Source organism: Ceratotherium simum, chromosome 3 (assembly GCF_057802395.1).
Source record: "Ceratotherium simum simum isolate JZ-2026a chromosome 3, ASM5780239v1, whole genome shotgun sequence".
Classification (NCBI taxonomy): domain Eukaryota; kingdom Metazoa; phylum Chordata; class Mammalia; order Perissodactyla; family Rhinocerotidae; genus Ceratotherium; species Ceratotherium simum.
This window is the reverse complement of record NC_141902.1, coordinates 4,690,580-4,704,421: the sequence shown is the minus strand read 5'-3', so window position 1 is coordinate 4,704,421 and position 13,842 is coordinate 4,690,580. Positions and strand designations below refer to the sequence as shown.

The 13,842-nt window shown below is 33.9% G+C and overlaps 1 protein-coding gene across 1 annotated transcript in view; it reads right to left on the bottom strand.

The window, feature by feature from the left end:
• The window catches only part of MDGA2 (MAM domain containing glycosylphosphatidylinositol anchor 2), a 791,668-nt gene that overhangs the window by 44,916 nt on the left and 732,910 nt on the right, over nucleotides 1–13,842 (bottom strand). Inside the window, exons 11-12 of the mRNA XM_004436360.3 lie at nucleotides 8,629–8,806; nucleotides 4,703–4,723 (exon numbers count right to left, since the gene is read on the bottom strand). Coding sequence (XP_004436417.2) covers nucleotides 4,703–4,723; nucleotides 8,629–8,806 — 199 coding nt within the window. The remainder of the gene's footprint in view (nucleotides 1–4,702; nucleotides 4,724–8,628; nucleotides 8,807–13,842) is intronic.

Here is a 13,842-nt window from a genome sequence, read left to right as displayed (position 1 = left end):
AATTTAGATTCCTGCCAACTGTGTACAATGGTTAATTGAAGAGACCATCCTTTTCTCATTGTGTGTTCTCCGCACCCTTGTTGAAAATCAGTTGACTGTAAATTCATGGATTTATCTCTGGGCTCTCTATTCTGTTCCACTGGTCTAAATGTTGGTTTTTATGCTACTACCATACTCTTTTGATTACTGCACCTTTGTAACATATTTTAAAATCACAAAATGCGGGGGCCGACCCCGTGGCTTAGCGGTTAAGAGTGCGCGCTCCGCTACTGGTGCCTGGGTTCGGATCCCGGGCACGCACCGACACACCGCTTCTCCAGCCATGCTGAGGCCGCGTCCCACATACAGCAACTAGAAGGATGTGCAACTATGACATACAACTATGTACTGGGGCTTTGGGGAAAAAAAAAAAAAGGAGGAGGATTGGCAATAGATGTTAGCTCAGAGCCGGTCTTCCTCAGCAAAAACAGGACGATTAGCACGGATGTTAGCTCAGGGCTGACCTTCCTCACAAAAAAACAAACAAAAAAAAAGAAAATGTGATGCTTCTCTCTTTGTTGTTCTTGCTTAGAACTGCGTGGCTATTTGGGATCTTTTGTGGTTCCATAAAGACTTTTAGAATTGTTTTTATTTTTTTTTAGTTTCTGTAAAGAATGCCATTGATATTTTGATAGAGATTGCATTGAATCTGTAGATCACTTTGGACATTTTAACAATACTAATTCTTTCAATCCATGAACACAGAATGTCTTTCCATTTATCTGTGTCTTCTTCAATTTCCTTCAACAATGTGTTATAATTTTCAGTGTACAAGTCTTTCACTTCTTTGGTTAAGTTTATTCCTAAGTATTTAATTCTTTTTGTTGCTATCATGAATGGGATTGTTTTCTTAACTTCCTTTTCAGATAGTTCATTGTTAGTGTATAGAAATACCACTGTTTTTCTTTGTTGATTTTGTATCACACCACTTGACAGAATTGATTAGTTCTAACTTTGGACTGATATTTTAGAGTAGGTTATTATGGTAAATCTTCTTTTTAGTTTTAAGTGGTTTCCTAGAGATAATGGAGGTTTTCGTGTATATATATTCATGTATATATACATTATATATGTCTATGTATATATATATATTACGCATACATATTTCATATATATATACACCATCTTGTACTCATAATATCTAATATAAAGCAAAAGGAGTCCAAAAGTAATTTTAAAAATTTTACAGACTTCAAAGCCTGAATCAGACCAAACACGCTTTTCAAAAAATTTGAAATCTCCTTACAGTTGAAAATTCCAACTCCAATGCTGAGATGCTTGAGAGACCCCAGAACTCATTTCAATCCATTTCAATTTTTTTTCTTTTTTCCTTTCAATTAATACGATCCAATCACAGGCTAAATGTCAGGTTTGGTCTGAGGATACCCTTCCTAAGGAAAGAGGCAGGGTACCAGAAGAAGAAGGGAGTACCCTTGTGCTCACTGGAGCCTGCAGCATATGGTTCTCTTGACAACCAACCAACTCTCCTTCCAGTTAAAAATTTCATCAAAAGATTTTTTTTAAAACTATAAATAGAAGGCCTTTCTCTTTTAAATTTAAGAAATAAGTTTTTTGTTGTTTTTTTTTTTTTTTTTGTGAGGAAGATCAGCCCTGAGCTAACATCCGTGCTAATCCTCCTCTTTTTGCTGAGGAAGACTGGCTCTGAGCTAACATCTATTGCCAATCCTCCTCCTTTTTTTTTCCCCAAAGCCCCAGTAGATAGTTGTATGTCATAGTTGCACATCCTTCTAGCTGCTGTATGTGGGACGCGGCCTCAGCATGGCCGGAGAAGCAGTGAGTCTGTGCGCGTCCGGGATCCCAACCCGGGCCGCCAGTAGCAGAGCACACCCACTTAACTACTAAGCCAAGGGGCCGGCCCAAGAAATAAGTTTTTTGAGCCCAATGAAGAATCAGACTATGACAAAATTTCATGGACTTACTCTATATAAATATTTTGGAAGTGGATCTTTAGGATAAATTCATTTAAGGACTATAGAATTTGATAAAGTGCAACAGATCATTTAGATTAGTTTGATTTGTTGCCAATATATAAAGTCTCATATGACATTTATTATCATATTAAATATGATATATATTCAAATATGTTTTTACAATCATTTTTTTCTATTTAGAAGATGTTTCATACAAACTATAATTTATAATTAAGCCAACATATATTCAAAAGATTTTCAAACTTTATTATCATGGCAATAATCTTTTTTTGGAAGAAATACTGCTAAATGGTATTATAAGAATTCATTACACATAATTATAAGTAATACATAAGAAGTAAGATTTGGCAGTATTTTCTTCATTTTGAGAAATAACTCAGAATCATAGCAGAAGTACTTAATCTTTTTAATTACATTTTTTTCTTCATTTAGATTTTTTTTCCTGAACTGCTTAACTTTCACTTTCTCCTCAACTTCATTAACAATATCATTAGTGGGACGATATGTTTTAATGAAATGTGGAGAATAAACAGTAAGTATACTGCAACTAATTGAAATATTATAGCAAAATTATAATACCAGAAAACAAGTTTTCCAGGGGCTGGGGTGCAGGGAGGTTTAACCACAAAGCAGCTTTGGACAATTTTAGGGGTGATGGAACTTTGTGGTGATGGTTATATGACTGTATGAATTGGTCAACACTTCTTACAGATGTGTATATAAAAAGCGGTGAATTTTACCTTATGTAAATTATATCTTGAAAATAAATGACAAAAATTAAAAACATTATAGCATTTAAGAAGATCTCAGGTATAAGTAGTCTGAGAAAAAGAAAATTAACTTTCCATAGCAAAAATCTAAACAAAACATGACCTTCTTTTACATGTTAGCCTATTTTCCTCTCTTATTGAATAATGTCTGGCTAGTTTACTAAGAACTTGAATCTTTAATGAATGGCTTTGTTGCTAAAGCATTGTTCTTATATGTGTTTGGGACATGGAGGCAATAACAAGGTTAAAGAAATCAATTAATAAGGGGAAAATGTATGTAAATGTCAATAACATAAAAATAGTTACTCTTGATAACTTAGAGAAATCACTATGTGATGGTTACTAAAAAGTCTTTATTCTAAACAACTCTCATCTTTTACAATATTAAATACTCATTAAGAAATCAAAAAGTACACAGCCAGTGGAAATCTCTGGAATAGAGGGTCATGCTTGGAATTATTTAAAAATAGAAAATCCAAGCCATTGTTTGACTACATTTTGTAAAATGCTTGCTGAGGAAGAGAAGTTGGTAACTACGACCTAAAGGATTCAAGCTTTTAAAAGAAGTGTTCAAATTCCAATTAATGTTGTCCATCTTCAAGGCACAACTCAGGCTGCTGTAACTTTTGCACATCGTACTCCAGACACACTGAGGTTTGCTATTATTATCTGAACATGACCTTCACTTCAATGCCTTTCCTCACCTCTTTCACCTAGGGGACCTCTACTCAACTCTCAGGACCCAGCTCAAGTATCACCTCCTTTGTAAAACTTTCTCATTTGCCATAAAATTAATGTTACTTATTTTATAATTGTATTGAAGTAATTGGTTAGCAAACACTCCCTCTACTATATATTTATATAAGCATTTTGTTCAGTAGAGAGAAGCTGTTCAAAAATTTTTCCTTGAATTGAAATATTCATCAGCTTTTTCCTGTATCTAGTTTTAATCTCTCCATGACACTCCCTTTAAATATTTTTACTGCAAGTGCGGTCAGAGAACTTATCTTCAAAGGAACTATAATCAATATAGTTGTTACTAAAAAGAAACAATACCCTGGCCATTGTGATGACTAATTGAACTTTAATGCATGAAAGCAATATATAAACAAAGAAATCTATAAAAAATATTCAGTATTATAATTTCGATATGCAAAAGTGGAGTAAAAGAGGATTTTGGTAGAAAATATAGCAAGAACAGAGGTTCTATAATTTGGTCTTTGTTATATAGTCAGTGAAAGGCCATTGTAGAAAAAGAAATAAGGTAAAATGAGAAAAAAGACGTGGATGTTTTCTTCACTACATACAGGGAATGGAGAACGCTGGATGGATGAGAGGAAAAGTGTAAAGGTGGCTCTCCATTCTTTTATTAGCCAAGAACAATATATTCCTAGGCACAAACTAGGAGACAAAAATGAATCCTTAATTTAAATGTGAAATATTATCAAGAGGATGGTGATCAGATTATCTCCTTCATCATAAACGATTGGGATATAGATGAGCGATCCATGAAAAAATCTTCATTAAACCATTCAAATACCAACTTTCTAAGTAACTATAGTCTTGATGAGTGGAACATAGAAAGCAAAGAATGAAAACTAAAGAAACAAGTAAGAGCAGTGAAAATGATATGCAATGCCACACACACAAAAATAAATAATCCCACAGTTACACGAATGACAAATGTGAAGCAGGTTGGGGAAAATGGCTCCATATTTAGGAAAACTTATAAAAATCAATTATAAATATTAAATAATTTATCTTTATATCTATATCCTTTGAAATTTACAATTCACATTTAATGCCAATTTTACTGTTTCTAAGCCATTCTATTTTAAACCAAATATGAACAGTTGCTACATAATCTTTGTATGTTTATGCATTTTCTATTTTTCTTAATTGTGAAATACAGTGCCATTTTTAAAGTGAAAATATACTTACTCAAATGAGGATTAACAGGAGCTACAAGAAAAGCAAAAAAATAATGTTAGCGTGGCTTGAATGTCTTTTATAAATAAAAGTCTAATCAGTATCTCATAGTTCTTTACCACAACTTAAGATCTTCCCCACTGTGGCAGTAGAGAACTATACCTGTAACCCATTTGTTCTAGAGGACTGAATAGAATCTACTTTGGAGCTCAGCAATAACCGCCTCAGACCACCCAAAAGGTCAATGCTAGAGAGCACGTGGGGTTTGCTCATTCCCAAGGAACGGAGTCTCTGACCTTTCATATCTTAACTAACGCTGAACAAAACCCGGAATCAAAATGGAACTGACAGTAGGCCAACCTGTCATCTGGATGTTTTAACACGGAAAACAATCATCCAACAGAGGTTACACTTTACTTTTTTCGCTGTTATCTACTTCTGGTGAAAATAACATGGAATACATGAAAATAGAGCAGTTCTCCTATCATGTCATTATATGTGTCCTGAAAGAAATAGCTACTTCAATGCTACTTTAATTACATTCACACACACACACACACACACACACATGCACACATGCACACACGGTTTTCAAATGATAAACAACACAGCTGCATTTTTGTGCACCAGAAGAAACATTTATCTCAAAAAACTAATTCTGTTTGCAATACAAGTGCCAATTGATTTCTACCTGAAGAGGAATGAATACTTTATATTTTACTGAAACAACAACAAAAATATATCCAACCTAAGAGACAAAATAGTGTCTGTATATATTGATTAGGCAATTATCACTGAGAGAAAATTCCATTCTGGAAGAAGGAAGCAATATTGTAGTCTCCCAAGCCGATGATGGGCAGTTCATCTAACCTGCAGAAAGTTCTCTCCTCTGTCGTTAATTCCTAGTGTTTGCCATTAACCATTTTTGTTAAACTTGGACATTACCAGTAAAGAATGATGGATGGCCTAAAACACGTACACATGCACAAAGCAGGCTCATATATAACTGTCCCTACAATTAGTACATTGAGATCAACTTTAACAAAGTGAGTTAGTCTCTCACTCAATTATTTTTCTACATACAGAAGACAGAGTATTTCCATTACTCTAGTTGTTTTTCTGATTCTGCATTCCTCATCGCAAATTACGAAATGAATAACATAAAGAAGGGAGTATTCATTTACTAGTTCCACTGATGTGGAGAAAAAATAAAAATTCTTTTTATTGCAAGATATCAATATATTTTAATTTTTAAATTAATTAGTAGAAATTAAAATTATTTTATAATTAAAATAATATGAAATTATAAAATTTTATATGTATGATCTTTTCAAGAAGTAAGCATCTTGGAATTATAGTTTAGTTCTAAGAAATAAGTCACATCTACAAGTAACCTCTGACCAGATTAAACTTTAATTGTCTTCTCCTACAATATTTTTAGTCACCAAATTCAGTATATATAGCACAATTAACCTTGTGAAAATTTGCCATTCTAAATTCTAAATATTGTGGTAAGTCTATTTTTCTTTCAACAGAACTTGTGTGTCTAATTTCTTATAAATGCCTATATAACATTAAAGTATACTTTACCCAAATCTATATTATATAAAAGTAATTTTTAATTAAAATGTTTAAGATTTTAATAAATATGCCTAAGAATGTAAAGATAAAGAAAGTTGAAACTAAACATAATATCTATTTTTCCAGACATTTTTTATTTTAGTTTGTTGCCTTAGATTTTTCAATAATTACTGAGTTTATCAAGATTTTTTTCTATATCTCTCTAAGAAAAGTCACAATAATTTGTAAACTTAGCAAAGAAGTATAGGTCCTCTGTCATTGAGGAGTGACCCCTTGTTCTATTCGTCAATAGTTTGTCATTTCATAGTTGTTTGTCTGCAGGATATGGAAATTTTCTGTGTCCTAGTATCTTCATCTTTTACAGGAATGGCTACTGATGCATAGTGTCTAATGTGCCTCCATATTAAATAGTCCACGATTTTATAACTTAGGGGCAGGAAGCATAAACATTAGATAAGAGGAGAGAATTCATAATTTATAACCTACGAAACTAAAACTTTAGAAAAATATACTCGGATGCTATCTAGTTGTCTGCCCAATGGAATCATAGAAGTGATTACAGAATAATAATTGTTATTCTCCATAATATATATCACTAATATAAAAAAGGTATATTTCTAAAGGAACACATTCGAGAAAAGATGTGCAGTGATCATAATGCTTTTATATTCCTTGATCTTCTGTAAATAGTCCACTCTACATTATATATCTTAATTTTTTAAAGAAAATTCAATATATCATCCCCAATATATTCTGACTGATGAGAAAAGGGTAAAGAAAAGTAGTTTCATATGAAAGAGCAGCTCTAATGAGTTTTTAATAATTTTCATTTGTAAATTTTGACAGTATTCACTATTTCCCTCTGAAGTAGGAAAAATAGACTTAATGCCAAACAGAATGGAGAACTTCAACTGCAAAAAAAAATACATTCTATTATCTTTTTAAGTCAAACCCTGATAATTAATGATAAAAAGAGTAATATTCCACTGAAGTAATCACACAAATAAATACATCGCCAGTGATTCATTCAACCCTGAAAAATACATTGACAATTCTAGAGCTAGTCACTGAATATTATAAATTTCAACCAAAAAAAATGCACATAAATTTCAATTGATAAATGTTAATCTGTTTAGTATACATTAAAATACTATCATATCTAATTGCCATTGTTTCTATTTTTTAGATAAAGTTTTTGATCAACTTTTAATTTTTTTCACAAGTTTATACTAGTTTCTATTTTTGCTCAAGTAGGACATTTAAATAGTAAAAAAATTAAATGCATGTAGTTTATAAAAGCAAACTATCACTAACATACACACAAATGTACATACACATTTAGATAATTTTAACGTTAGAAATCTAAAAGAAAGAAATGACTAAAAAAATGAGCTAAGATGTTCTTCAATAGGTGAATGGATAAACAAACCGTAATGTATCTATACAATGGGATATTATTCCGCAATAAAAAGAAATGAGCTATTAAGCCACAAAAAGACTTGGAAAAATCTTAAACGCATATTGTTAATTAGCCAGCTTGAAAAGGCTGCATGCTGTATGACTCTCAATATATAACATTCTGGAAAATGCAAAACCCCAGACAGTAAAAAGATCAGTGGTTGTCAGGGTTGAAGTGGGAGGGAGGGATGAACAGGTGGAGCACGGGGGTTTTAGGGCACTGAAACTATTCTGTACAATACTGCAATGGTGGCTAAATAACATTATTCATTTGTCAAAATCCACATAACTGTACGACACAAATAATAAACCCTAATGTAAACTATTTACTGTAATAATAATGTGTCAATATTGGTTAATCAGCTGTAACAAATGTACCATGCTAACCTAAGATGTTAATAATAGAGGGAACTTGGTTGGGGGGAGGGGGAAGAGGGCATATATGGGAGCTCTCTATACTTTCTGCTCTATTTTCTGTAAACCTAAAACTGCTCTAAAAAAAAGAAGTCCATTAATTTAAAAAATTAAAAAAACATTTTGATCACATTTGCTAGCTTCTTAATGATATAAATTTTAAAGCCATTAATAATTTGAAAAAATAAAATGCAGAAATATTGCATCATAAATTATAGGACAGAAAATAACAGAACATTGCTGACATTATCACATAGGTTCAGTGCTAAAAAAAAACATTATTCTATATCTCTGCATTTATAATCAAATATTACCAATGATGATTAGGTTTCATGGGTGGTTTTTTGTTTTTGTTTTTGGTCACTTGGCTGATGACCCAGAAAGTCATTATGCTAAATTTTAGTTTGTGTCTAAATTTGGTAAATAGGTGCAATATACATATTCCAGATCTGCAAATAAATAATTTTAAATAAAAGGCTACTTACCACTGTATTTGATGACACGAATTGTTGAATCCCCTTCACCAAATTTGGTGAGAGGAGTTAGTCGGACTTCATAAGCCTCTGGTTTAATTAGCTCAGTCAGGTTATATGTAATTAATTCTCCCTTTTGAATATTTCCATTTATTTTAATCTCCTGTTCCCACCAACGCTGCTGTCCAGCCTGAAATCAAAACAATTATGTAATAATGTTCCCAGTATTTTTTTTCAGAGGTACTTATCATGTTCTATACAAAATGGGGCAAAAAGTTGAAATTTTATTACATAAGAAAGTAAATTATATTATATTAATACACTTTATTAAAGTTCAAGTTTCTATAATAAGCAACAAATTTTGCAGATGTTTCTATGCAGATGTTTGCAGATAATTACCAAATTATCACAGAATAGTTTGGCTGATTAAACATATTTAATATGTCATCTAATTTTAAGAGTCAGAGAGAGAAAACAATAAATTCTATTGGAGTCTCAATCTGGAGGTTTAGAGAGATAGAAGTTTAACAACTTCTTCCTTAACAAAATTATAGTCAACTGATCTTTGACAAAGGAACAAAGACAACACAATAGAGCACAGTCTTCTCAGCAAATTGTGCTGGATCCCTGGGCATCCACATGCACAATTCTGAATCTAGATACAGACTTTACAGCCTTCACAACATTTGACTCAAAATGAATCATAGACCTAAGTGTAAAATGCAAAACTACAAAACTCCTAGAAGATGACATAGGAGAAAATCTAGATGACTTTGAATTTGTCAATGACTTTCTAGATGCAATACCAAAAGCACAACTCACAAAAGAAATAATTGATAAGCTGGACTTCTTTAAATTAAAAATTTCTACTATACAAAAGACATTATCAGGAGAATGAAAGACAAGCCATAGACTCGAAGAAAATATTTGCAAAAAACACATCTGATAAAGGACTTGTCCAAAATATATAAAGATCTCTTAAAAATTGAACAATAAGAAAACAAGCAACCCATGGGCTGGCCCCGTGGCTTAGCAGCTAAGTGCACGCGCTCCGCTACTGGTGGCCCAGGTTCGGATCCTGGGCATGCACAGATGCACTGCTTCTCCGGCCATGCTGAGGCCGTGTCCCGCATGCAGCAACTAGAAGGATGTGCAACTATGACGTACAACTATCCACTGGGGCTTTGGGGAAAAAAAAGGAGGAGGATTGGCAATAGATGTTAGCTCAGAGCCGGTCTTCCTCAGCAAAAAGAGGAAGATTAGCGTGGATGTTAGCTCAGGGCTGATCTTCCTCACAAAAAAAATAATAAAAAAGAAAGAAAACAAGCAACCCAATTTAAAAACCGGCCACAGATCTTAACAAAAAGGATACTCCACACTACATGTCATCAGAGAAATGCAATTTAAAACAACAATGAGATATCACTACATGCCTATTAAGACCGTCAAAATCCAGAACACTAACACCACCAAATGCTGACAAGGATGTGGAGTAACAGGAAATCTCATTCATTGCTGGTGGGAATGCAAAATGGTACAGCCACTCTGGAAGACAGTTTGGTGGTTTTTTACAAAACTAAACATACTCTTACCATAGATTCCAGCAATTTTGCTCCTGGTATTTACCCATTGGAACTGAAAACTTATGTCTGCTCAAATATCTGCACATGAATGTTTATAGCAGTTTTATTCATAATTGCCAAAACTTGGAAGCAACCAATCTGTCCGTCAGTAGGTGTATGGATAAATAAACTGTGCTACAACCAGACAAGTGAGTATTACTCAATGCTAAAAAGAAGAGCTATCAAGCCATGAAAAGACACGGAGGAAACTTAAATATATATTACTAAGTGAAAGAAGCCAATCTGAAAGGGCTCCATACTGTAGAATTCTAACTATATGACATTCTGGAAAAGGTAAAACTTTGGAGACAGTAAAAAGATCAGTGGTTGCCAGGAGTTAGGCGGAAGGGAGGGATGAATAGGTGGAGCACAGGGGATTTTTAGGGCAGTGAAACTACTCTGTATGATGATATAATGGTGGATACACATAATTAAAAATTGTCCAAACCCATAGAATGTACAACACCAAGAGTGAACCTTAATGTAAACTATGGACTTTGGCTGATAATGATGGGTCAATGCAGGTTCATCAATTGTAACAAATGTACCACTCTGGTGGGGGACTTTGATATTAAGGGAGGCTACGCATGTGTGGGGACAGGGGGTATATGGGAAATTATTGTGCCTTCTGCTCAATATTGTTATGAACCTAAAACCACTCTAAAAGAAGAAAGTTTTTAAAAAAAATCTGCTGTGCCACTTTTATAATTTCCTGTTCTTTGCATACATTTTCAGTTTTCTGTTATTCATATAGGTACTGTAATCATAGTTGCCTTATAATATGTATCTGATGCTTTTTATATCTGAAGTCTATAGCGTCCTCGTTTGTGGTACTTTTCTCCTTGTATTTACTGGGGGTTCTTTGGGGCCTAGGACAAAGATATATTCCTTTAGAGACATACCTTTGTTTCTGACATGCTCCTAAGAGCATCAACAATATGGTTCACTTTATTTTGATTATGAAACCCTTTGGTGTCACAGATTAAAGTGGAGATGGTCCGTTGCTTTGCGCAGGCCTTGGGTTTTCACTCCTGTTTGCCTCACCACTGCCGAGCTACAAGAATCAAAGTTCAGCTTTGTCTGGGCCAGTGAATAGCTGAAGGCAAAGGCAATTTGGGTGGAATATTCCATTTATTACTTTGAGTTTCCATTTTCCCTTATATTTTTACCTATATATATATATATATATATATATGTATGTATAGTTTCACATATATATATACACACACACACACACACATACGTATACACACACACCTCCATATATATATACACACAATATATGTAAATATGTATATATATATTTTCATATATTTATGTATTTGATTTTTTTCTGAAGGTGTATTAGTCCTACTTATATAGCCTAACCTGCTAGATTTCTGGAAATAAAAATCTCAAATATGTGCCATTAGCACAGGATTAGAAAAATGACAAATAAAATAATGGAGTGGAACAGAAAGCCCATATATATATTTGTGGGGCTGTTCATATAGAAGATAGGAAAAGATATACCATTTAATTGGTTATATATGGAAAAAACATGAATTTAATCCCTACCTCACATCCTCTACAGGAAAGACAGTCTCAGGAGGATCAAATACTTAAATTTAAAAGGCAAAAGTTAAAAACCATTTAGAAAAAATACAGAAGAATGTCATGACTGCAGGTAAGATATTACTTTCTTAAACAGGTAAGATATTACTTTCTTAAATAGAATAGAAAAGCACAATTAGTAAAGAAAAAGATTGATAAATTGGCCAATCTTAAATTTGAAATTAATACTAAATTTAAAATTTTGGTAGAAAAATTTCTTCTTATCAGTGCTCCCCATTAAACAGGGAAAACAAACGCAGGAGTTTGAAGAAGATCTTTAGAACATGTAGTTAACTACACTACATTAAAACTCCTATAAGTAAAAAAGAAAAAGAATTCAACAGCAAAATGAGCCTAACAGGAACAGGGACTTCATAGATGAGGAAACCAAATCACTGATTAGAGAAAAGGCTCGGCCTCACCATGCAGCAAGGAAATAGAAACTAAAACCACAATACTATTTCCCACCACCAGACAAACAAAAAATTATAGAAATAACAATATTAAGGTTTGGTGTAGATATAAAACAATGAGAATTTTTATACATATTGTGAACCGGGAGGGTGAGAGCAGAGGGTGAATGGGTAAGCGAACAAGTTAGCCTGCAACAGTACCACGGACACTAGCAGAAGACTTAGACACTGGGCCACAACACAGCAGACAGCAGGATCCTCACATTCACATTGGTTCCCCTTGTCTCCCAAGTCCCACGGGGGTGATGCAGAAGTGCTCAGGTGCAGTTTGCACTGCCTTGGGTTTGTACCACATCTGAGGGACACTGAGCATAAATAACCTGAGTATTTTATAATTGACAGTAACCAAACCTGCTCAACCATTAACCAAGAGGGAGACATTATATTTATTATCCTGGACATTGAACAGACCTTCCCTCTGCCCCAGAGGAAGACACTATCTCTATATTCTAAGGATGTTTGCTATGCAAATAACCTTGAAAAGATAGATTGGAACAAAAGCACAGTGCCTCTGCACACGATATGCAAAAAGGCAAGAGATCGGGGTGGCCTGGTGGCATAGTGGTTGGGTTAGCGTGCTCTGCTTCGGTGGCCCAGTGTTTGCCGGTTTGGATCACAGCACAGACCAAGGCACTGCTTATTAAGCCATGCTGTGGCAGACGTCCCACATATAAAGGAGAGGAAGATGGGCACGGATGTTAGCCCAGGGCCAATCTTCCTCAGCAAAAAGAGGAGGATTGGCAACAGATGTTGGCTCAGGGCTAATCTTCCTCTCACTCACAAAAAAATTAAAACAATAAACAATAAAAAAAAAGCAAGAGATCAACAGAAACTTTCTTCTAAAAATATAGTCTTGATAAGTATGTAAACTGTATATAAGGACGAAGAGCAATTTGGCAATAACAACAATATTACAATGAGAATAGATAAACTCTTGTACATAAGGAAACAGAAATATTCATGGCATATAAAACACAGAAAATGATCTAAACATCAATAAGAGACAGAATAATCAAATGATAGACTCTTCATAAAATTTAAGATAAAATAGAGCATGAAAAATGAACCAAAGCTACCCACATTATCATGGATGAGTTTCACAAAAGTAATATTGAGCTAAACTTAATTTTCAAGCAGACATATAAAATTTAAGTTCAAAGCAGGCATTTTGAAGAGGGTATCCATAGATATGTATTAGAGCACAAAGAAATGCCAAAAATAGTAAATACTAAGTTCAAGATACTGGTCACATGCATGAGGAGAACATCAAGAGGAGAGGATGAGACTGTGAGGGGAACAAAGGACTTGACTCCTGATGAGTTTTGTTTCTTTAGATTGGCAGTAGAGACACAAATTAAGATTGCATTACTTTTGTGTTAGCCTGAAATATTTCTCTTTGTTTTTCAAAGGGAGAACTGTAGAGTAAGAGTTAGAGACAGGCCACAGTGAACGTTCTTAAACTCTTTCTCCCTCGAATTCTAAGGCAGTGCTCCCTCGTGTTGCTTCCCGCATGCACGTCTGTGGCTGCTCCTTCTCCT